Here is a 25,954-nt window from a genome sequence, read left to right as displayed (position 1 = left end):
AGGGCTAAAAGAATAAAAATCTCAGCATACTTCTAACTCCCAAACACGCATATATACAAACACTCAATAAACAAACTCATATTGAAAATCAGGTGTAAATTTAATAGAGAAACTACCTATATTTTCCTTTTCCTTTTACAAATTGAAGAGGAAACCTAGAAGTAACGACATGTTTTGATAGAAAGGCAAAGGTAACATTTTAAATGTTTTTTTAAATGGCTCGTCTGTGTAAAGAATATTTGAAGTACTGAGAGACAGGACTAGCTGGATTTTCTAGGCTGACTAAGAATTCCTAAGCCTAGCTGGGGAAGGTGACCACACCCAACTTTAAACACAGGGCTGGTAACTCAGCTCACACCTGACCAATCAGGTAGTAAAGAGGGCTCACTAAAATACAAATTAGGCTAAAAGCAGGAGGTAAAGAAATAGTCAAATCATATATTGCCTGAGAGCACAACAAAGGGACAATGATCGGGATATAAACCCAGGCATTCGAGCAGGGAGTGGCAACCCCCTTTGGGTCCCCTCCCATTGTATGGGAGCTCTGCTTTCACTCTATTAACTCTTGCAACTGCACACTCTTCTGGTCCCTGTTTGTTACGGCTTGAGCTGAGCTTTTGCTCACTGTCCACCACTGCTGTTTGCCACCATCGCAGACCTGCCATTGACTCCCACCCCTCTGGATCTGGCAGGGTGTCCGCTGTGCTCCTGATCCAGCAAGGCGCCCATTTCTGCTCCCGATCGGGCTAAAGGCTCGCCATTGCTCCTGCACAGCTAAGTGCCCGGGTTCATCCTAATCAAGCTGAACACTAGTCACTGGTTTCCATGGTTCTCTTCTGTGACCTACAGCTTCTAATAGAGCTATAACACTCACCGCATGGCCCAAGATTCCGTTCTTGGAATCTGTGAGGCCAAGAACCCAAGGTCAGAGAACAAAAGGCTTGCTGCCATCTTGGGAGCGGCCCGCCCCATCTTGGGAGCTCTAAGAACAAAGACTCACCGGTAAGAGTATCAGTATTCCCACTGATTAATTTCAGCATTGAAAAAATTTAAAAATTCTTTCCATATAATTAATGTTTATTTTTGGAATATTACTAGCTAGGTATTTGAGTTTAGAAGTAAAAACTAGTTTGTAACATATTTCGCTTTATAATAATTTTTTGAAGTAAATATTCATTGTTTTTAATACCATTGAATTTAAGTTGATTTTTTTGTCCCTTGAACTAGGGAATACGACTTCCTACCTTTCATATTTCAGGAGAATCCTAAGACATAGCTAAGAATGAAAGCTCACCAAAGTTGTGGTCTGTGATTTAGGAGAGCGTTTGATGCTCAACAGCTACTGTGGAAGCAAAGTCCTGGGATTGGCTGCAGCAATTGCTAGGATCTTGATGACAATTTTTTGGCCTGGAAGTATGAAAAAAAAAAAAAAAAGAAAAAGAAAAGAAAACATCTCTGTGGAAGCTAACTTCTATGAGAAATGTATGGTTTGTTGGTTTTGAAAAGAATTCAGCTGTGTGCAGTGGCTCATGCCTGTAATTCCAGCCCCTTGGGAGGCCAAGGTGGTCAGATCACTTGAGCCCAGGAGCTGGACACTGAGCCTGGGAAAAAAGTTTTAAAAATTAGCCAGACATGGTGGTGCATGTCTGTGGTCCCTGCTTCTCAGGAGGCTGGGGTGGGAGGATTGATTGAGTCCAGGAAGTTGAGGCTGCAGTGAGCTCTGATGGCACCACTGCATTCCAGCCTAGATGACAAAGAGACATCCTGTCTCAAATAAATAAATAAATAAATGAAGATACAGAGAAGAAAAAAGAATTTACATTTAACATATTTTCCTCCATATCTGTATGTAAAGATAATACTCTACTAAAAGGCCAGGCGAGTTTAGGGGTTTTATTAGAATGCTCTCCTGTTTAGATATCGTAGGTTAAAATTTTAACATATTATGACTGTTCATTTGAGAAACTTAAGTGTTGCTTATTTTTTTTTAACCAAGAATTTAAGGAAAAAGAAGAAAAGCACATCCCTAAAGATATACAATGTTTCTGCAGATTGGTCAACCTGAAATTGTTGCTGATTGTATTATAAGTAGTAATAGAAAGCATAAAGATTTCAGCTGTGTTTGTTTCATTTGTGCTTTGATTATTTGGATCTCGGGTATTACCAAGAAAATTACAAGCATCTAATATGAATTTGTTGGGTGACAACTGTCTAATTATAAAACTTTCCCAGTCTTAATAATTGTGGTACTAATGTGATTTATTTGTTGTGTTGTTGTTGTTGCTGGCAATATTGAATTGTGTTTCAGCAATTTGGAATAGTGCTTAAGTGGGATTTATGATTATGTCCATAAATCTGTGACCAGCGTCCTCTGAGGAACTAGGTTACATTTTATTAGCAGACAAATAATCCCCAGAACTGAAAAATGCCATGAAGCAAATGAATGTAACTGGCTTTTAAAGAACACTCCAGCAAACAGCAGGAGAATAAATACTATTTTAAATGCACATGGAGAGTCATTAAGACAGACCATTGTCCTGGGTCTTAACAAATGTTCTCTAACCACAGTAGAATTAAACTACAAATCAATAATAAAAAGAAAACTGAGAAATGTTCAAATACTTGGAAATTAACACACTTCTAAATAAATTATGGGCGAAAGAAGTCTTTAAGACTGATGATTAGGTGAGGAGCTTTTAGACATGGTAACTAAAGCACAATCCATAAAAGAAAAAATAAATATACTGTGCATACTCAAAGTTAAAATCTTTTGTTCTGTGATGTACGCTAATAAGAGAATAAAAAGATAGCTACAGACTGTGAGAAAATATTTTCCTATCATTTATTCAACAAACAACTTGTACGCTGAAATGCAGAAAGAACTCTTAAAACTGAAAACATGACTCACGCCTGTTATCTTAGCACCTTGGGAGGTCAAAGTGGGAGGACATCTTAAAGCCAGGAGTTCAAGATCAGCCTGGGCAACAAAGCGAGACCCTGTCTCTTAAAATTAGCAGGAGATTTGCTTGAGCCCAAGAGGGTCAATGATGCAGTGAGCTATGATTGTACCACTTCACTCCAGCCTGGCTAATGAAACAAGACTCTGTCTCTTAAAAAAAAAAAAAAAAAAATGCTCCATAATCCCCAAAAAACAAAACTCAACAATTAAAAAACAAAAAATCCAATTAAAAAAAAAGTGGTCAAAATATTTGAGCAGACATTTCTCTAGAGGATGGATGGTACATAAGCTTATGAAATGTTTAATGCTTAAGTTCACTAGCCATTAGCAAAATGCATATAAATACCAAAATAAGATACTTATACAAACATATGTGACTAAAAAACAAAACAACAAAAAACCTGGTAATACCAACTGGGGGTGAATATGGGGAACAATAGACATTCCCACACATTACTGGTGGCAATGCAAAATGCAAAATGGTACAGCCACTCTGGAAAAGTTTGCCAGTTTCTTATAAAGTTAAAAATATACCTATAATATGATCCAGCAATCAACTTATAGCATTCTAAAACAGGACTTGACAAACTGTGGTTTGAGTTCCAAATCAAGCCCATGACCTGTTTTTGTATGGCCTGAAAGCTAAGAATGTTTTTACATTTATAAATGGGAGAAGAAAAACTAGGAGAAGAAAAAGGAAAAAAAGACGAGAAAGAATATATGAGGCCTGGCAAGGTGCAGTAGCTCACACCTGTAATCCTAGCACTTTGGAAGGCCAAGGAATAAGGACTGCTTGAGCTTTGTTCAAGATTAGCCTAGGCAACACAATGAGACCTCATCTCTACAAAAAGTTAAAAAATTGGCCTGGTGTGGTGGTGCACGCCTGTAGCCCTGGCTACTCAGGAGGCTAAGATGGAAGAATTGCTTGAGCTAGGGAGATCAAGGCTGCAGTGAGCTGTGATTATGCCACTGCACTCCAGCCTGGGTGACAGGGCAAGACCTTTTCTAAAAAAATAAAAATAAAAAAAGAATACATGAGACCTGTCAAGAGTGAAATATTTACTATCTGATCTTAAAAAAATTTAGATAAAAAATTTACATTCACACAAAATCCTGTACCTGAATGTTAATAGTAGCTATTCATAATCACCAAAATTGGACACAGCTCAAATGGCCTTTAGTGGACAAATGAATAAACTACTATAGTCCATTCTTAGGGTAGAATACTATTCAGCAATAAAAAGAAACACTTCATTGACATAACTTTGCTTAATCTCAAAGGCATTTCCTTAAGTAAAGGAAACCAGTTTCCAAAGACTAAATACAGTATATAATTTCTTCATATGATATTCTGGAAAAGACAATAGGGATATAAAATAGATTAGTGGTTGTCAGGGATTAGAGGTATAGTGGAGAGATTGGTTACAAAGGGCTAGCATAAAGGAGTCTTTTGGGGGTTATGAAATTGTTCTATATACTGAGAGAAGGTGTGTTTATGTAATTCTATACATGTGTTAACACTCAGACTGTACAACAAAATATTCCAATTTATGGAATGTGTATTTAAATATTAACAATATCAATAATAAACTCTCCTGATGAACAAGTTATTTCATACTTCTGTCATTAGGAAAGAGAATATTCTACCAATTCTTCTTAATGGGGGATAAGAGCAGATCTTAGGATGAAATTAAAAAATAAAATGCTGGGAACATAACAGTCCAGCAGCACTTGTTAAATAGAAGTATGAACAGAAAAAGGTGTGTAGTGACAGGGTGTCACTATGTTGCCCAGGCTGGTGTTGAATTCCTGGACTCAAGTGATCCTCCTGCCTCAGCCTTCCAAAGAGTACTGGGTTACAGGGGTGAACCATACAGTTGGACAAAAAGAAGCAGTTTTAGCTGTCTGGCTTAAATAATTGAACTATGGCATTAGTTTAAAAAAGAAAACATATGTTCTTCCATCTCTCTCTATATATGGAAACATATATATTTTCATTTTAGACCTATTTTCTATTAACATATTTTCTTAAATATATTTTAAGTTGTGGCATTCACATACGTTAGACCAGATCCACAGGTTTGGGTCATTGAATAAAAAAGAACCTGGAGTAAATTTTAGGTAAAACTTCGGAAGTTGATACTCAAATACTGGCTACAGAAAAACTGGTTAACCCTGAAGAAGGAGTTCCTGAAAGGGGGTAGGAGGCAGTTTTCCCAAGTGCTGGCAATGTTATGTTTCTTGATCTGGGATCTTGTTACACAGAGGTGCTCATGTTGTAAAATTTGTAGAGATGTATGACTTCTGCATTTTAGTAAACAAAAAAGTATATTATCTTTACTATTATTCAGAAGGTAGTGAGTGAAGATTTTTTTGTGTTGCTATGTAGCTCGTAATATTAAATTTCCTGGTGGTGTGCTGAGGAAATATTCATGTCCTGTCCTTTTTCCAATAGGGATGCCCCATACAAGACTATGCTCCCAACAAGCTTCTTGGACTTTGAACATAATTCCTATAATTTCAGGAAGAAGATGGAGAAAAATGTAGGATCACTACAGTCTACTTGCACACACTCCTTAGATACTCTTGTCCAATTTTGAACCCATTAGTTCTCTCTGAGGTCTAGATTGATGAGCAGTGTGGCATCTGAGGGAGAGACACTTTGTATTTCGAGGATTCCAAAAGAGATTTTCCACGCCTTTGTGGATAAAATTCCTTGAGGAAAGAGTTCATATGACAAGACAGAAAAGACAAAACATTGTCCCAGGCAAAAGTGAAAGTGTACTCTCCTTGTAAGAATCTTTCTATTCCCAGTCCTTTGTCCTGTGGCTGAGGTATGCCTGGTATCATACTGCCCAAAAATATGGAAAAGTTGGTTGGGACCTTGAGATTTCTTTGTAAAATCTCAATCTGGATAATGTTGACCTTAGACACTGGGGCCAATATATCCTTAGAGAGTAGGGAAAGATTGTCTTTAGCAATTTGCATTATCTTAGAATATTGGGTTCCATGAGCTGAAAAAGGTGGGAATAGACAACAAATCCAGCATGGACTCTGCTTGGCTGAAAATCATATTTACCTCTGTTGTCTGTCTGTCTGTCTCTTTTTTTTCCCATACCATCTTCTCAATGCACAATCATATTCAAGCCCCCACCTTCCTTGAAAAAAGCATTCATTCATTTCCTTTTGTTCCTTGTTATGTTTCCTTTCACAGCAAGGTTTCTTGGAAAAGAAGCCTAAAAATCTCATTTCCAATACTTTACTCCTTCAATGACATCTAGAAATACATAGTTTCCCTGCCTGTCATTCCAGTGAAGGTGTTAAAGTTAAGACAATTTAATAAAGCTCTCCTGACGGCTTATACCGTCTCTGTGATAGCCGATGATGGCAAGCCCTCTGATTTCTTTGAATATGTCTCTTCCCTTGGTTTTAAAACACGACACTTTCCTTGTTCTTCTGTGTCTCTGGCTCTTTCTAGAGTTCTTTCTTTGTCAATGCTTAGAATTTTGTTTCTACCACCTTCTTCTCACTTAGGTATGATGCCAAGATAATATCATCCATACCTACAGTTTCAACTATTAACTAAATGCTGATGACTGTCAAATTTCTACCTTCTAACTAAACTCAACTGCTAGTTGTACCCTACATGCATTTCATTTTTCCTTTACAGAAATAGAGTTGTTAGCTTTGCATGTGGCCATCAAGAACAAAAATTGTGTTTTAGACTCAGTCTTCTTTGCAGATAGGCAGGGCCATGATCAAACACTGGCCCAGGGGGCTTAGGTCTATACATGTGTTAAAACTCATGAGGCAAACTGAAACCTTTCTCAAGGGAGAGTGCACACGCATTATTTGTCTTTTCTTCTTTGTCACTGCCTGCTTCTCACTGCTTGTAACAGCTGCCACCTTCTTGGACTCGGAGGTCAAAGCCACAGGTGACAGGGCAACAAGAGATAAACAAACAAATGAAAAACCAGTTTCTCTTTCAATGAATAACTTGTTTTGTTCCAAAACAAGTTAATTATATCAGTGAATATCACCACTATTCACCTAAAACAGAAATTATGGCTCATAGTATGCCTCTCCTACATCAGGTTAATTTAATGAGTATTTCATATATTTATTGAATATTTTCCTTTACCTCCACTTCTATTACATTTACTTCTTCAGACTTACTGTTAGGTACCCACATGCACTCATTTACTATTCACCCTATTATACCAATCATCCTAGTACCCTGTATTCCCTATTCCATACCTTATTATTTACTATTTACCAATACCCAGCTTTTTACATGACATACTTTGATCATGTAAAACTATTCTTAGGGATCAAAGCAACTATGCTTTCTCTTTTGTGTTTGCAAATGCTGTTCCCTCTTCGTGATTGGACGTCACTCCACTCTAAGATCTGCCTAGGTGACTCCCACGCATTCACAGAGAAAGAAGACAGTTCCTACACTCAGGGAGCAGACAGTCCAATGCAAATGAAATGACAAGATAACAAATATGTCCACTAAATGCAGAATTTAAGTAACGTGAAAAGCTCCCAATATTGGCCAGGCATGGTGGCTGACACCTGTAATCCCAACAATTTGGAGTCTGAGATGGGCAGATCACTTGAGCTCAGGAGTCTGAGACCAGCCTGGGCAACATGGTGAAACCCTGTCTCTAACAAAAATACAAAAACTTAGCCGAGTGTAGTGGTATGCATCTGTAGTCCCACCTAATTGGGGGGCTGAGGAGGGAGGATTCTTTGAGTTCAGGGGGGTGGAGGTTGCTCTGAGTCAAAACTGCACCACTACACTCCAGCCCGGGCGACAGAGTGAGACCCCATCTAAAAAAAAAAAAGTCTCAATGTCTACAAAATTAAACTTTTAACTAAGGAATGCTCTTAATTGTTTTCTTATGCAAGTTAGAGATTTATCAGATTATCAAAATTACAGTTATAAGTACATGTCCTTTTATAGCTGGATAAAATCTTTTATTTAACACATCTTTATTTGTTGTTGAATAAAAGATTCTAGTTTATAGAGAAAAGTATGCTTTCCTATATTTCATGCACTGATACCTCATATCTGTCACAGCCTTCTAAGCCTAAAAACAGTTGGGTTTAAGAGGCTCTCTATTACGTTATATGGAAGCCCTGGAGACAAACTTAAGCATGACTGTTTTGCTATGCCAGTTGCATCTGAGTCTAAACAATTACATGGGCAAAATTATAGAAGATCTTGTTTGGATAACTTTAAATTTTATAAGTACTTACTAAAGTCTACTAAAGTTGGGTGTCAATTTACTGATCTCTCTCCTGGATGTGTGGTAAGATTGAAGGAGAGGATTATTTGACTATGAAAAGAATAGTGAAAGGAACACCTTTTTTTTCTCCAAATATAGCTTAATAGTAAAAACATTCTTTGAGTTAATAATCTTCTATATAGATCAAAATAATGGCAAGTTCAGTAGATTACTGTTTGCCCAGGCTGGAGATAAAAAAGTGGAATGAAGAAATGTTCTAAAATTAGATTATAATGGTAGTGTAATCATATGCAATTACTAAAAATTATTAAATTGTGTACTTAAAATGGCTGAATTTTATGGTCCATAAATTATACTTCAATTGAGTGATTTTAAAAAAGCAAAAGCAGGATTAAGTCAAGATACATGGGCTAGCAGTCACAATATTTGGAACCCATTTCTGGTTCCGCTATTAGCCAGCTATATTGACTGGACATTTTCACTTAAAATCCCTAAGATACATGAGAGAAGGAGTTTATATCCTTAAGAGAAAAAAAAATAAAACATTACCACTTACATTTATTTTAGTTTAAAATTAAATGTATACATTAAGAGCAACTTAAGACAAAAAGGAAAGCAATTACCAAGGAGTTTATGACAACAATCTCCAATGGTTGTCTAAGAACTGCAAATTCAAAGAAGAATGGAATAATTTTTTTTATTATCTAATGAGCAAAGATTCTTAAAACTGCTAATCCTGCCTGGCATAGTGGCTTACACCTGTAATCCCAGCACACTGGTAGGCTGAGGCGGGAGGACTACTTGAGTCCAGGAGTTTGAGACCAGCCTGGCCAACATGGCAAAACCCTGCCTTGACAAAAAATACAAAAATTAGCTGGGCATGGTGGCACGCACCTATAGTCCCAGCTACCCCAGGAGCTAAGGTGGGAGGATTACTTCAGCTTGGGAGGTCAAGGCTGCGGTGAGCTGAGATCACGCCACTGCACTCCAGCCTGGGTGACAGAGCAAGACCCTGTCTCCAAAAAACAGAAACAAAAACAATCCTAGTGATCCCCAAAGTCAGTGAGGCAATTGTCTTCACTGTTGGAGGAAATGTAAATTTGCACAGCTTGTTTCTGGGATGGCAGTTTGACACTCTGAAAAAGATTGTCTTTGTCTTGTGTCTGTGCAAAAGCCTTATGGGGCTATCCAGTATGCTTTCAGAAATTTAGGTATAAGGATGTTTCAAACAGGAATATTTATGATTTTAAAAATTTTAGAAAGATATCTTTCCACATGTATGCCTTGCATTTCTCTTGCTTTTCTTTTTATTTCTTTCTTATCTCTTCCTTTTTTCCTCCCTTCTTTCTTTCCTTCTCTCTCTCCCTTCTTTCTTTTCCTTGTTTATTGTTCAGCTGTGCTCTTTAGGACAATGTTGAACATAAGTACAAAAGCCGATTAAAAATATTTTTGACCCCTTTCTCTGATAACATCTCAGGCACCACCTAAGAATAGAAAACGAAAGTATTTATTTTAATAAAATTTATATTAGAAACCCAGAGAAAACATAATATACAGTAGAAAAACATCAAAAATGTACAGGCTATGCCTGTAGACTTTCTTCAAGATTAAAAAAAAATCTCATATTGGGAGTTGTGAGCCTTTCATTTGTTCAAAACTTGTTTATTTCTGTTCTGTTTTTCATTGTTCAGAACTGCTAAAGAAAGTTTATTTTCTTGATGTTATGCTAGTCTCCAAAAATAATAATTCTATAGGTTGCTGGGTACATAGTTGAAGACAAATAGGTGTTTTTAACATTTGTTACATAGTATATATTAGCGTTATACAAACCAGACATCCTAAAATTTTGTTAGCTGAACTTCTTGGCTCCTGAGAACTGTATACCCAAACTTGTACCTTATTTAATCTGAATAAAAATGGAATCGGACTATTATAAAGGATGCGAAACCCAGTTTGGTAGACTAATTCCATTCAACCTGGGAACCTTTTTTATTAATGTAAAATGGAGTAAAGCTAAATATGATGAATCATTTTTTATTGTTATACCTTCGCTACTTATGTTTTATTTTTTTAAATGACTTCCTCAAACCCAGAACAGAGTCAGATTACTACATTATTTTAAAATGTAGTATGTATTTGTTGGGCATTTGTTGTTTCTTGGTAACTCTTACACTCGCCATCTTTACAGCATGCAAAGACGGCTATTCGTATAACATCCGTCCTAATATATCCAGGTCACAAAATAATATTTTCTCTAAGACAAACATCATATTATTATAAACTAAGTGCCAGAATATAAGAGCTATTCTAACATTGCATTCTAAAATAATTGCTTTGAATCCCAAGTGCTTAGAGAACAAGTAAATGTATCTGCCTATAATTTTCAATCAGTCACTCGATTGTTCAGAGAAGTAGTTGACAGCATAAGTAACCTGTATGTATTTCATTCAGAGTGGGGGAGAAAACAGACAATGTGAGGCTAAGGTAGGCTTACAGGTTTATTGAGAGCACCAGGGATCTTCTGCTTTTCAAACATAATTGCAACGGCTCTATTATGTAATAGAACAATGATTTCCAAAGATTATATAATAAACACATGCAGTAGCAAAAATAAATAAATAAATAAAATTTAAGAACCTTCCCAGCATTCTTACCTGGAGGCAGATCCCGTATTTTGGGAATATAAAAGCACTCCCTGAAGTGCCTCAGCTTATCTTCCTCATCTAGGTGGAGAGCCACCCTCTCATCCGTTGGGTGGCATTTGAGTTCAGCCGCAATGCGCTGCACTGTGTCAGCTGGCAGCTCAAGAGATGAAGGCTCCATTACAAGTTGTTCTCTAAAACTGAAAGAGAATAATAAAATATTATCTAGCCACCATAATTTTCCTGTAGAAAATGAGCCCTTTAGGTAATACACCTTTTGTTTTCACTAAGACTCCCCTTTCCCCAACCTCAGGAATAATATACTTAACCAACCAGCATTAAACCCTATGCATGAGTTTTTCTCATATATAAAAAGAAGAAAATAGGCCAGGCGTGGTGGCTCATGCCTGTAATCCCAGCACTTTGGGAGGCCGAGGTGGGCAGATCACTTGAGGTCAGGAGTTTGAGACCAGCCTGGCCAACATGGTGAAACCTCACTTCTACTAAAAAAAAAAATACAAAAATTAGCTGGGCATGGTGGCAGGCGCCTGTAATCCCAGCTACTCGGGAGGCTGAGGCAGGAGAATCACTTGAACAGGAGGCGGAGGTTGCAGTGAGCTGGGATTGTACCACTGCACTCCAGCCTGGGTGACAGAGCAAGACTCTGTCTCAAAAAACAAACCAAAAAAAAAGACAAGAGAAACAAAATAATAGTAACTTAGAGATAATGAAAGGACTAAATTAGATAATAGTGCTCAGGACAGAGTAAGTTCCCAGTAAATGTTAGCTCATTCCATTCTTATTATCTAGAAATATGTACCACACTTGTGGCTTCCAAATATATATAACGTCATCACCTTTTCCTCTAGGTATCTTATGAGGAGATAATGGTAAGGATGATCTTTGTCAAAGTGTCGAAAAGCGGCATCCCACTTAGCTTGTCCTTCTCCATATCCCAACTCCACTGTCCCACCCCCAGTGGTTGTTGGATCATGGTTTTAAAACTATGGACATATTGAACCTGAACAAAATTCTTTATTTGTGAGTGAAAATCATATTCATGGAAAAGGTAGCTTTACTTAAAATGTTAATATTTTGTTCATGTGAATACCAAAGAGATTCATCCACCTGCTGCTGTTAATAATTATAAATTTCTTCTTTTGCAACACCATATTTATTATCTTAGAACAAACAGGACTGTGTGATGTTTCTTGAAACCACATTGTATTCTGTTTAATCATCAGGCAACATTTCCCACTTTTCAGAAAAGGATAAATGACAATGGAGATTTAATCACATATGTTTTAAACTTCACCCAAGCTTGTTTGTTTATATTTCTCCTCTCCTAAGTTTGGTTTTTTGAAATTGAACAAAATGATATTACAGGAAATAAAATTCCTTTGGGCTAGTTAGATTTACATATAGTTTTGCTGATTTCATTTAATTTATACAATTATTTACTCTTTCAACAAGTATTTATTTGGTACCTATTATGTGGCTCCCAGCACTGGCAGGACAGCGGTGTATGAGACAGTGCATAAGTGCCAACCCTTGTACAATTTATTTGTAAAGGAAGAATAGAAAAACAATGTGGTTTCAGTAAAAACTATGAGGAAACAGCAGAGTAATGGGACAGAGTCACTGGAGTGTGGAAGAGCTACCTTAAAGGGTCATGTTCATCTTTCTGAGAAAGTGATAGATGAGAATGTCTACATCATGTGAAGACCTGGACCTGGAGGAACCTGGCAACAAGTGCAAAGTTCCTGGGGTGGAAATGGGCTTGGCTTGTTCAACTAAACACACTAGGGAGGGAAAAAGAGGGAAGGAGGAATGACAAACTGTGATACGCAAAAAGCAAAGGCAGAAGGTAGTCATAAAGGAATTTGGGAACTAGAAAGAAATTTGAAATTTTATAAGTTTAATGGGAAACCATTGGGGAGTTTTGCATAGAAAAGTAATGTGATATAATTTTACATTAAATAAAAATCACTTTTGTCTGTAATGAGTTTTAAAAACAATGAGATACCACCTCATATCAGTTAGAATGGCGATCATTAAAAAGTCAGGAAACAACAGGTCCTGGAGAGGATGTGGAGAAACAGGAATGCTTTTACACTGTTGGTGGGACTGTAAACTAGTTCAACCATTGTGGAAGAGAGTATGGTGATTCCTCAAGGATCTAGAAGCAGAAATACCATTTGACTCAGCGATCCCATTACTGGGTATATACCCAAAGGATTATAAATCATGCCGCTATAAAGACACATGCACATGTATGTTTATCGCAGCACTATTCACAATAGCAAAGACTTGGAACCAACCCAAATGTCCATCAATGATAGACTGGATTAAGCAAATGTGACACATATACACCATGGAATACTATGCAACCATAAAAAAGGATGAGTTCATGTCCTTTGTAGCAACATGGATGAAGCTGGAAACCATCATTCTTAGCAAATTATCGCAAGGACAGAAAACCAAACATCACATGTTCTCACTCATAGGTGGGAATTGAACAATGAGAACACTTGGACACAGGGCGGGGAACATCACACACTGGGGCCTGTCATGGAGTGGGGGGATGGGGGAGGAATAGCAGTAGGAGAAATACATAATGTAAATGACGAGTTAATGGGTGCAGCAAACCAACATAGCACATACATACATCTATAACAAACCTACATGTTGTGCACATGTACCCTAGAACTTAAAGTATAATTAAAAAAAAAATTTTAAAAAAAGTTGAAAAGGGAGACTGATTAAGGATAACACAGTAGTTCAGGAAAGAAACGGTGGTGAATTAAATTTGGTGATGAGGGCAAAGGTAGAGAGAAGAGTGCGGATTTATTATGTATTTTGGAGAAAAAGTAGATAGGACTGGCGGATAGATTATTTCTAGTTAGGACAGGAAAGGAGCTTTCTTCTAGCTTTGGGATATGGGCAAATATGTGAAATATGCTGAAACAAAAATACCTGGGGAAGAAAAATTTTGAGGAGGGAAATTGGAACTCAGTTTAACGGGCTGGTTGTGGTGGTTCACGCCTGTTACCCCAGCACTGGGAAGCCGAGGCAGGGGATTGCTTGAAGCCAGGAGTTTGAGACCAGCCTGGGCAACGTAGCAAGATGTCATCCCTACCAAAAAAAAAAAAAAAAAAAAAAGCCAGGTGTGCTGGCACTGGCACGCACCTGTGGTCCTAGCTACTGAGGAGGATGGGGAAGGAGACCAGGAGTTTGAGGTTGCAGTGAGCTAATTGCACCACTGCACTCCATCCTGGGCAACAGAGCATGACTGTTTTAAAAAAAATTCTATTTAGGATGTATTAAGTTTCAAATAAGTATTGAACATGCAGGTAGAAATGTCAAGCTGGTCATTGGATATTTGAGTGTATAACTTAGGGGAATATTGGATCACAAGATACGTTTAATATTTTTCAATTCAGACTGTACTTAATGCCTGGAACTTCTGGGGGCCCAAACTCACACAGAACTAAAGCTCTAGAATTCAATTCAATCTCCATTCTTCTGCCTCCCTTCACCTTTTACCTTAACTAACACACACAGTGTTTGGCAATAAAGAGTTGCATATCTGAGTGTTACATAATGCCAGTAAAACAGACATTCTTCTTGCACTCTCGATTCATTCTTGCACTTTTTGGGCTTCTTCTTTTCTCAATTGTCAATGGTCTCCACTGATAAGCCATTCTTTATATTCCTAGACAAAGATACCAAGCTTCACCATTGCATGTTTTTTACTTTGATATCAGTTGTGACTCCTAACTGCTTCAATCCATGGTTCTGTACAAAAGCATAGGATTTCAACATCGATGGATGGTGCTTTCAATATCTGACCATAAGTATTATTTGTCCTCCACATGAAATTTTCTGTTGCTGTGATTCTTCTCATACCATTTCCTTTGCCTAAAATGTTTTGCTCCCCTTCAACTTGTTTGGATTCTAGCCAACCTTCAAAGACCTAATGCTCTAATGCTTTTTTCAAGAGGCCTGTTAGGATGTCTCAGGCAAAAGTAGCCTGTCTTCCTCTGAACACCAATAACAATTAAGAGCACGCTTATGTACTTTACTTATGATAATAATGCATTCTGCCAGGTACTATATTTATTTGGACATATGTACGGATAGGAAAGATCAAAAACATTTGCTATGCCTAAAACTTGATTCTAAATGGCTCCCCACCCATAGCTTTCTGATGAAGGCACCTGCATTTTGAAGACAGATCACTGTGTCTCTACCACTTGGCATTATCAATTGCCTGGTCATAGTTTATTAGACCTCTGTTGGACACTTACCCACTAAAGACAATGTAGTTTCATCAAAGATCTGTGAATCATTTGCTATAAAAGTTCTAACCAAACAGTGATGATGTTTAGCTGAGCATATAATCAAATTCTTTCAGGAATCTGAGCTGTGGGGTGTGCTTATTCATTCAGTTAGATACAGGAGCTAGAATTTAAAATAATCATAGATAGAAGCTATGAAATGCTAGGGTCTAGGAGGCATACTGTCATAGAATGACTCATTTTTCAAAGTAAAACAGAAACACTGATTGTTAAAGCATGAAAAGCATGAAGTGATTCCAGCAGCATGTAAGAGTCACTTAGTTACACAATGGCAAGGGATTGAACAGCTATGTCTCCTGAAAAGGTGACAGGACAAGCCCATTTTGTGAGTCACTGAATCCTTCATGCAACATGCTATGTGCAAGGCTCCAGGGGACCCATCTTCTTGGCTATTCCTAAAATTCCATGAGATGTTTTTCTGCCTTACTATCAAATTAGTCTTACAACAAACATGTTACTTATGGTAGCTGGACTGGGTGCTGTTCTACCCTACTAAACTGAACTCTACCTGGGGGCCGGAATCATGTTTAATTTATCTTTATAGCCATCTCATTTAGACAGAGTACCCCTGCCGCCAAAATGGCTGTTCGAGAGAATAAACAAAATTGGTTGATGAATTATTCGACATAATGACATATTACTAGGAGGACACCCTCTCTCATTCTGACCATATGAGAAAGACTTAGACAAATATTTCTAATGAAATTCAGAATCAAGACAGCTTGCCTTATATTTGAGACTTTCTTTGGGAGGTCAGCCCTTTGAGTTCATTGGAGGTGACTTTAAACTCTAAGTGGGGTTACTTAAATAAAGAGATTAGTTTGTTACCAACAGATTCTGAATAAAATTCAACTTTCCTTATTTTAAAAATGATATTGATTAGTGTCATTCTCTCTGTATCTTATTTCATCCTTGTAATAATCCTGAGGCATCAGAGTCCTTTTCCTCCATATTGAGATGGTCTCCACTTCAACTTGTTTGGATTCTAGCCAACCTTCAAAGACCTAATGCTCTAATGCTTTTTTCAAGAGGCCTGTCAGGATGTCTCAGGCAAAAGTAGCCTGTCTTCCTCTGAACACCAATAACAATTAAGAGCACACTTATGTACTTTACTTATGATAATAATACATTCTGCCAGGTACTATATTTATTTGGACATATGTATGGATAGTCCTTTTCCTCCATATTGAGATGAAAACCTGGCACAGACAGAGTAGAAACAACAGTGGACTAAAAGGATAGCAGAGTGCACAGTAGGGTACTTTACCATGCCTGAGATGCTCAGGCCATTGTGCTGGTCTTTGGCAAAGCCCATGAATGGAATGCACAGAGCACAATTCCTCCTCAAAGCCTTGAACCTCTTACGTTATTTTTCCTTGCATGTTGCTTCCTGATGTGTGTGTGTACGTGTGTGTATTTCTTCAGCTCATTCCCTTTTTCTTTGGCTTCAATTTTCAGTCCTACACTTAAGCTGCAAAGGACCACAAGCTATGTATGAATCGATTTACCTTTTTAATCCATCCTTCCCATCTAGTTTCAGCCAGGCATAAGTTAAAGTGGCTGGTTCCGCTCCTGGGCCTGTCACATGTGGGGTACCTTGAGATACTTGATGGGCATAGTCTTCCAAATGACTGCACCCCGCCCTACTCCACCACTGTGCACAACTTCGCATAGACTGAAATATAGTCTTTAGTTCCCAGAATAGCACAGTGCACTCACTCTAAGGATGCAATTTGTTCACTCATACTAATTGCTGCTTAATTCTGCATTCACCCCAGCAGCTAAGACAATTAGTGTTCACAAGCCATAATATTATGCCATGTTTAGTTGGCAAATAAAGTGACATGCTCATATTCTGAAAGGAAGAACTTAAATCCAAACTCTTAAAAACTTCAACTTTTACATATTTTACAAATTTTCAAATGTTACATATTTAGTGTTAATTTTATCAAGAAGGGGGACATACATCCATATGGTCTCAGACAAGTCACCTAACTGCTCTGTATGTCAATGTTACTTAAATTTTACTTTCTTCAAAGGATTATGGTTAAGCTCAAATGACATTAGGTCCTTTATAAAAAGATAAAAGATAGTTTGTAATATTTTTTAAAATTATCAATACCTTCTGATGGACAGCATCAGTGTGCCTTTGATTTAGGTTTGGAAATTGTGCTTTCACAATTTTATTTTGATAGCTACAAATTTAAGGTAAAAAGCTTGTATAATAATTAAAAACTGATTGATTTTAAGGAAATCACAGAATTCAGAATCTCGTAGTCACCCACTGATTTAGGGCTAAAGAGTTAAATAAATGACTGTGAGTGTCTGGTAGTTAATCTTTACACAGTTTCACATTCATGCCTGAAATGAGCAAACTGTACACAGGAGTTCAAAGTTTAGAACCTGACTTAAAAATATGTGAGAAAATGTGTAGTTTTTCATTAGTAAAGAAAAAAAGAAAAACAATATGCATATTGAGCAAGATTCTTTAAGTATATTATTGAGAAATGGGTAACATTACTCTGCTACAAGTGTATATTTCATATCTAGGATATGAATTACTTGCTGGACACATTAAGAAAATCAATACATTTGCTTCAATGTTATTACTAAATAACACCCCACTGGCCTCAAAATAAAAGCAGAAAGGAAAAAAGAAAATCTAGCATATTTTTAAAAAGTGTATCAACTTTCTTTTCTTAGGTTTCATAAAATGAAAGGGGAAGAAACTCTGTTGAAAAGTGGGCATTTTCACTTCTCTAAATAAATATTTAATATGACTACTAGCAGCATAAGACAATTAAACTTACCAGAAAACAGCAGACTTAAAATCTGTTTAAGAATATCTTTCCCTCCTCTGGAGTTTGACCTAATCTTACCGCTTAAACTCAAATAAGAACAGGACTAAGTTTGGTTTGTCAAATGTAACCATCTTCAGTGCACTATGTTCATCAGTTCTTTTCCATTACATTGGTAAAGATCTCTTCATTTCACCCATTCCTAGAGGTGGGGCCTTTAGGAAGGTCACACCATTTTTATTTACAAGAAGAACATGAAAAAAATAAAAAGAAGAGAGCAGCAGAAAAAAAACCTCTAAAACACTGTGACAAGGATTCTAGCTGACAGAAGTTTCATTTGGAAGAAACATGGAGTAAACATTAGGGTAGAGAGTTTTTATCAGCGCCTCAAGCTTACCAGCTAGGATTCCAATGGAGTGCTTGGCTCCCAGAATCTCTCCAGGAACCTCTCAAGAATTCCGTGCAAATGTACAGGCCAGATCTTAGGGTGAGAAATTCAAAGAACTGCTCAGACTCCACCCAGTGGAGAATTTATAAACATACTTTACTTCCTCTCCCCTAACCAATCTGTAATCTACAGCCACTGTCAGAAATTTAAGCACCACGTGCTCCTGCCCACCATTTCAAATGCCAGAGCCTCCAGTGAGGGCTTCTTTCTAGAAGCAACTTTGCTCTTTAAACTCAGGTAAACACGCACTTGTCCTTTAACCATATAAATCTCTGACCTCTGAACTGATGAGTTTGTCCTAGAGCTAAATTCCAAATTTTGCCTTACTTCTTCACTTTCAGCTCTGGATTTTTGAGACAGTACCCTCCGTCAAATACACTGAGGATTTTCAGTCTGATGGTCGAATCTATGACATTTAACTTTTTAGTCAAAAATTTAAAATAGGCTCTCAATTCCAGAATACACTCTATTGCCTAATATGTGAGTTTTAAAAAACCCCTAGGTAATAAATCTGGACAGTTAACAAGACAGTGAAGGAAGAAAGATCTGAAGATTCAAGTGGCAACTAGCCTGGCAAACTTCATTAATGCAAATTATTCATTTAAGTCTGTGAACTGTCTTTCGTTCTAGTTTGACTACCTCTTTAGGCTTATTCCTGCCTGAGCTTGGGTCTTTTGATGAATATCCTTGTAGTTATAAAAACGAAGAGCAAAGACTTTCAATATTAGGACTAGGGATGAAGACTGTGCCTGAATAAATGAATGACTTACGCACACCTATGCTTTATTTAGTAACCCACAATAAATCAAGTAAAGTGTCATTTAATCATTTCTATCAAGTGTTCATTGTATAACCCTGAGCAATTCACTTAACCCTTGTGGAGGCTCAGTCTCCTATTTATCAAATGAACTTAAAAATACCTTCTTCCCAGGATTATTGAGATGATAAAACCATGCAGGTAGAAAGCCATAGGTACCATGACACTCAAGTCAAAAGTGACATATTGTCTTTTTTTTAATATTAAGTAACCAGACAAAAAGTACTACTCTCCAGTTTCCAAGAAGGGAGATAAAGTGCATGGAATTGCTTTAATACGGGTAATTGACCAGTGAAAAGAAAATATATTTCACTTCATCAATCCTATCCTTACAATAATCCTATAAAGTAAGTAGACTACCAATGGATTAACTTAGAAGAGTAAAATTTTGAATCCATTCAGGAAATTTCAGAAGGTGTACTTTTTTTGCATCTATTCTGTGTATGCCTTGTGCTGTAAAAACTTTGGAAGATTACTAGGCTCTAATATGTGGGGAGTGAAACAGAGGGCAGATCTGTGTCATTTCTGTGTCACTCTTTTAAAGACTGACTATAGATTTAGAGAGAGAGAGATGGACATCAAGGTTTTGTTTTCACAAGATCGTGCTTCTTCTAAAATTTGTAATAATATGATTAAAAATTTCATCAAAATATTATCTTAAAAACTACTGTTTAACTTGTCACCTTTAAAGAACTTACTTGGAGGTCCAAGCTATACTTCTATTTCTTATGTTTTATAAATTTCTTTCTTTCTTTAAATTTGTTACATTTGAGGAATAAAAATAAAATCCTAAGCCCCTAGACTAACTGAACGGACACCCTCTTGGCCAAGGGGACCCCAGAGTAAACTTGAAAACTAAGTTTTTGGCCATGACAGGATAGGAAGTGGAACACATACCCGCTCCATCACTAACTATGATTAGGCTTTCTGCCCTATGGCTAAACAGAAACCAGTCATTTCAAAAGACTACACCAATGACATCAACCATCACCTGATGTTATCCCACTTTTGTGGTTTGGAACAAAAAGAGAATACTGACCATGGAGTGTTTCCGGCTAGTCTATGGAGAATGTGCAGTAAAGGTTTTCATGTCCTCTCCTTCACATTGGGCTGAAAACTGCCCCCTCAGATTGTATTAATGCTGTCATTTTTTGAACACGGATCCCATGGTGAGGCATGAAACTCCATTGTGCATGCGCACATTTCTCCCTTCATAGATATTCATGGCTCCCCCTATAGCTTATTGAATATATATATTCAGCTACCCGGCTCAACATAAATTTGTTTCTTTTGCTCCTCCCTCCAAATGTCTGTTTCCAGCTTCTGACCAGAGGCTACGCTTTTCAGAGGTCAGAGTGACCACCCTGCAGGCTGCAACCTTTTATATGAAATGAAGCTCTCCTTTCCAAATGTATGAACCTGTCATTCTTCAGTTGACACCTTCATTCATTCAAGAAAAGTATTAAGCATATTATTTGTACCATGCACAAAGTGAAATGCCAGGGATGTAATGGGGAGCAAAACTTGTATAATAACATATGCCACTAAATACAGAAGGGAATTATGAGAGAATGAGTCATGCGGGGAGGGGTGAAAGCAAGACCCACTACAGGGCCAGCAGTCGAGGTTAAACAGAGAACACTGTGAGCTATCATTCCTTCCTTTTGGAAACAGGAAGAAAAAGAGTGTTGCCAGAATAAGCTGTTGTACAATTCCGAGTTGTCTATTAATTTCCAGGTATGGCATCTGCTTATAAAATGATATATTTCTGAGAGGAAAAGACTAATTTTATCCTCCTCAGAGCTCTGCCTATGTATGGAGCTAAATAAATATCTACTGAATTGGTTAATTTGTTTTTTTAATTAAGATCTAGTCTATTTTATAAAAATTGATTATTGGAAATATGGGAAAGTTTTGTCCTCTCAAAAGGTAATCTTGAACCATGAACTTTATTCTTATTCTTCAGGGCCTTTTTGCCATAGTTAGGCCAGTATCTAGCATTTAGTAGACTAAAATGGGTGCTTGCTGGATCATTAACCAAATTAAATTCAGAGCGGCAAACTGTTTCTGTAAGAATACAAGGCTGCACTACCAGTCTGATCATAACACCTAATGCTAGGTGCTCAGTATGTGAAATGAGGAATGAGATTAAAGACAGGGACAAGTTAGGAAAGAACTAATAAAAAAACTGCAGTCTCAAACTTGGGTAAACAGAAAATTTCACAATACATTATTTTTCAGAATTAAATAAAAACGCAGAGCTCACATGTGACTTCTTAGGAGGAAAATTTACTCTGAATCATTATTGGAACTCTCCTTCTTTACACAGGGTGTTGGGAAGTTCCCAGACGAGAGGGGCCGATTAGCTTCCTTCTCTCTGCCCTCCTACTTCTCCTTTCCCCTCACCATATCCCCAGGGCCCTGCACACCCAATCACTCTTTCCAAACTTCTCCTTGGGGATAACCAATATAACATAACAATAACTTTCTCAAATGCCAGTCATGAGATTTGCCTTAAGCAATTTCTGCCAAGGAACCTACAGCATCTTCTCTATATGGATAGGGGAAAATATAAAAAACAGAGCACACACAAAATTCTCTCCCCTCTCTTCTTCCCTCTCCCCTCTCTTCTTCCCTCTCCCCTCTTCTTCCCTCTCCCCTTATCTGCCCTTCCTTCCCCTCTCCTTCCTTTCCTGCTGCCCCTTCCTCTTTCACTCCTCTCGCCTTCTCTCCTCTTTCTCCAATGCCCACCTCTTGCCTTCCCTTCCTCTCTTTCTCTCTCTCCTTTTCTTTTTCCCTTTTTCTCTCTTCCCTCCACTGCACTCTCATTTCCTCCCCTATTCTCTCCTTTCTTCTCCCTCTCCCTCACTTCTACAACCAGGAAGGCAAAGCAAATTAATATGCTAATAAATCACTAGGCTATATTTAGACAATCTACTTTTTCCTTCCTGTGAGGTACATAGTCTGGTTATTAGAAAAATTTCTCAGTAATGGGCAGGGACTTTCCTACCCTCTATATGTTGTATTTTCAGTTTTTCAGAGGAAAATGCAAGGGCTCGTTATAAGCAAATGACATTTTGCCAGTTGGTGATTAAAATTTATTTAGAACCTGAAATTCCTATAACCCATTCCCTTTTTCCTAGATCAGAACTTTTCCCTCACTGTTAAACTCACAAAGGTATAGAAGGCAATCTAAATCACGTGTGGTAGCAGGGGAACTTTAGTAGTTTTCTGTTATATGTGTTTGCAGGTCAATTTGCTCTATTGTCTGATTGTGTACATGAGGAATTTCTGAGTTTCCTGTAAAACACGAAAAACCCAAAGTGACTTGAGTCATACTGACATCATTGACCACATAACAACATCACTGATGTCATGATGACTCTGGAAAATGGGAGCAGGCATTACAAAATCTCCATTTAAAGACAAAGCTTTCATATACCAGGGTTTTTTCCTATAGTACAAGGTACAATGTACATGCCTTCTTTTACCATAACAACTCACAACAGAAAATTTTTTTTCTAATATTAAAAATGACTATCAACAGGGATAGTGTAGAGCTGATATTTGGAGATGTCAATTCAAGATCCTTTCTGGGATTTGTCCTTTTTTCCTATGTTTGTCTGGCAAAGTGTTTTCTAGTGTCACTAATACATGCTGTAAAATTTCCCATTTTGGAAGTGTCCAGTATCGGTCCACCATTTTGCCAGTCGTTTGAAACTTCTCATAGCTTATAGTATGACAGACACCAAAATATAGCAAATTCCTAAATTGTCTTAACCCCACATTGCAGGCAGGGGAAAGAGTTCACTAGACTAGGATCTGAAGAATGGTGCAGTATGTCCCCAAAAGCCAAATAAAAGTGCTTCTAAGGGGCTCTGAATCTAGACAAGGAAGATGCAGAGTATTAGATAAGAATAAGAGCTAGCAAGAAACAGAAAAGGACAAATGCATTTGAAATTTTAACTTGTCTTCATGTAAGAAAATAGTATCCTCTATAGAAATATTTTTGTAATTTAGAGGAAAAATTAGTTAGCAAAATACAAATTTTCAAAACTGACCAAATAAAAGAAACACTTGAAGAAAACAATTCCTTTAGAGGAGATTAAAAATGCATTTAAAGAGTTATTGTATAAAAGGAAACATCCCCACTGCCAGGAAGTACACACAAAAAAAATAGAAGGCAACATTACGTTTGAAAAGTTTTGCATATGAATTCTAGCACAGCATTAAAGATTAGGAGAATCTCATGTTATTCAAACTATTCCAGATCATACAAAAAGATGAGATTTCCTGTTCATTTTCTGAAGTTATGCTAATTTCAGTTCCAAAGCTTGATTAAGAATAGGAGTGTAAGCTTCAAAATACTGTTTCAATTAAAAAAAAAAGTTGGTAAGGAATTGTATCACATCTATTTTCATCAGAGCTAATTATTATTATTTATTTCAGATAAACAGGTTTTATTTTCATCTTGAAATATTCTGTTTTTTTTGTTTGTTTGTTTTTGAGACGGAGTCTTGCTCTGTTGCCCAGGCTGGAGTGCAGTGGTGCAATCTTGGCTCACTGCAAGCTCCGCCTCCCGGGTTCACGCCATTCTCTCGCCTCAGCCTCCTGAGCAGCTGGGACTACAGGCACCCACCACCATGCCTGTCTAATTTTGTTTTTGTATTTTTAGTAGAGACGGGGTTTCACTGTGTTAGCCAGGATGGTCTCTATCTCCTGACCTCATGATCAGCCCCCCTCGGCCTCCCAAACTGGAAAGATTCTATACTTAAGTTGTTTTGTAAAAAGATTATACAAAGTTTAAATAATCCTGCAAACATACAAAGTAAACAACCAAGTATGTGTGCAATAGCTTTGAGCAATATCACTCAAAATTACATAACAGTCATAATTCTTTTTATTCCGGATATACTAATTCAGTCTAAAATAAATTACAGCTTTTCCCTGCTGCATTGCTTTACCATATTTTGTTATTTTACATGGTGTTGAACTGTATTTTCCTTTTTCAGCTTATTTTTAATTTAAAAAAATGTTTATTCTTTTATATAGATTTTCTTCTATTCCATTGTGCAATTTTAGGTTCATAGCACAACTAGGCAGAAAGTACAGTGAGATCCCTGTATCCCCTTACCCTCAACTTATTTTTTCTCTTTCTTTTTCTTTTTGAGACAGGGACTCATTCTGTTGCCCAGGCTAGAATGCAGTGGTGTAATCATGGCTCACTGCAACCTCCACCTCCTGGGCTCGAGTGATCCTCCCATCTGAACCTCCCCAACTAGCTGGAACCACAGGTGCGCACTACACCACATCTGGCTGATTTTTGTATATTTTGTAGAGACAGGTTTTCACCACGTCGCTCAGGCTAATCTCACACTCCTGAACTGATCTGCCCACCTTGGCTGTCCAAAGTGCCAGGATTACAGATATGGGACACTGTGTGGTCCCCTCAACTTATTTTTTTAACATTTATTTTTTCCAATCAAGTTGCTCGTCTCTTTCACTTTTGTCCAATTTGTTTCTTATATTTTCTTTTTATTATTATTTTAATATTGATTCATTTTTTAACTTTTTTATTCCTTTTATTTCTTTCCCTAGTTTATTTCATAACTCACCTTTATGCTTATTTCTATTTCACTGATTTCAGTATTAATTATTTTAAATTGCTTTCTGTTGCACAGTTTTAGCTTTATTATTTCTTATGCTATTTATTCTTTATTTTTACTCAACTTCTTAGTTTCTTGCATTGTGTTCTTTCACTTTATCTCATTGGTTTAATTTCATAATTCTAATTATTTCCTGGTTATTTTAACGTTCATTTTAAGAAATTGCTATTGTTTTTAATTTCAAAAATGGTCTTCGTATGGTATATGAAAAACAATTCAATGTGGATGGCCCCAAGGACAAAGAATCTGTACCAAGGAAAGGTGGCCTTGCAGTTTTCTATCAAACTTCCCAGGAACAGCAGTTTGCAGCCTCCTCTTTGCCGCAACACACCAAAAGGATCAGGGTCATTGACTCTTAGTAGTTCTCAGCTGTGATGCAGTAAAGCATTTCAAAACCTCTAGCTGAATGCTAAGACAAAGGTAATCATAACTTTGGTTCACATTCCTGTTGCGTTATTTGCAGTAGAACATTTTATATCCTGAGTAATATCAGTTCTATTTGTTAGAAATGTTTTCTTCCAACTTATAAATGTTATGCTAAGTTAAACTGTTTCTTCACTGTAACTGCAGGCTTCTCATTATGCGAAGGTTGAAGGATCTCTCCCTGCATTCCCTTCATGGGCATCTCTAGACTACTTGGCCTTATGGATGCTTCGGGCTCTCCAGTGGCTTCAGAGATCCCTAGTTTTCAGGTTTGATGATCCTGCCTCGTTCCTAACCTTCCTGCATAAACACAAAAGACAAATGACAAACTGGGAAAAAATACTGGAATATGTAGTGTATACACAAGTTAATGTTCTTAATAGATAAAACTATTATTATTTATTTTCATTTTACTCAATAAAATATTCCCATTTGTTCATGTTATACTTTTTCCTATGAATTTAATTTTTATCTTAATATAAGAAAACCTGTTTCGTTGATATTTTTCTTGTATATTTTCTTTGATTTACTCTTTTTCAACATCTTTTGTGTCATTTTATTTAGTTTTTTTTAAGGCACATACTT

The 25,954-nt window shown here is 37.1% G+C and overlaps 1 protein-coding gene and 1 long non-coding RNA gene across 8 annotated transcripts in view; one reads left to right on the top strand and one right to left on the bottom strand.

The window, feature by feature from the left end:
- Positions 1–18,544, bottom strand: part of KYNU (kynureninase) — a 152,703-nt gene extending 134,159 nt beyond the window's left edge. For 3 of the 7 annotated variants that reach the window (XM_063631318.1, XM_063631319.1, XM_063631320.1), the window contains exons 1-3: positions 14,403–14,566; positions 12,886–13,035; positions 10,869–11,056 (exon numbers count right to left, since the gene is read on the bottom strand). In XM_063631318.1, coding sequence (XP_063487388.1) covers positions 10,869–11,056; positions 12,886–12,911 — 214 coding nt within the window. In that variant the 5' untranslated portion in view covers positions 12,912–13,035; positions 14,403–14,566. Of the gene's footprint in view, positions 1–10,868; positions 11,057–12,885; positions 13,036–14,402; positions 14,567–18,412 lie in introns of those variants that run through there. The other 4 variants (XR_010118859.1, XM_055261599.2, XM_055261596.2 and 1 more) reach the window with 3 other exon arrangements.
- On the top strand, positions 945–25,535 carry LOC134735605 (uncharacterized). Its single transcript, XR_010118860.1, has 3 exons — positions 945–1,002; positions 24,456–25,366; positions 25,517–25,535. It is a non-coding gene; the product is annotated as an uncharacterized lncRNA (long non-coding RNA).
- Positions 25,536–25,954: the final 419 nt, after the last annotated feature.

Source organism: Symphalangus syndactylus, chromosome 22 (assembly GCF_028878055.3).
Source record: "Symphalangus syndactylus isolate Jambi chromosome 22, NHGRI_mSymSyn1-v2.1_pri, whole genome shotgun sequence".
Taxonomy (NCBI): Eukaryota; Metazoa; Chordata; class Mammalia; order Primates; family Hylobatidae; genus Symphalangus; species Symphalangus syndactylus.
Note: the sequence above shows the minus strand (reverse complement) of the source record. Positions and strands in the feature narration are given on the sequence as shown.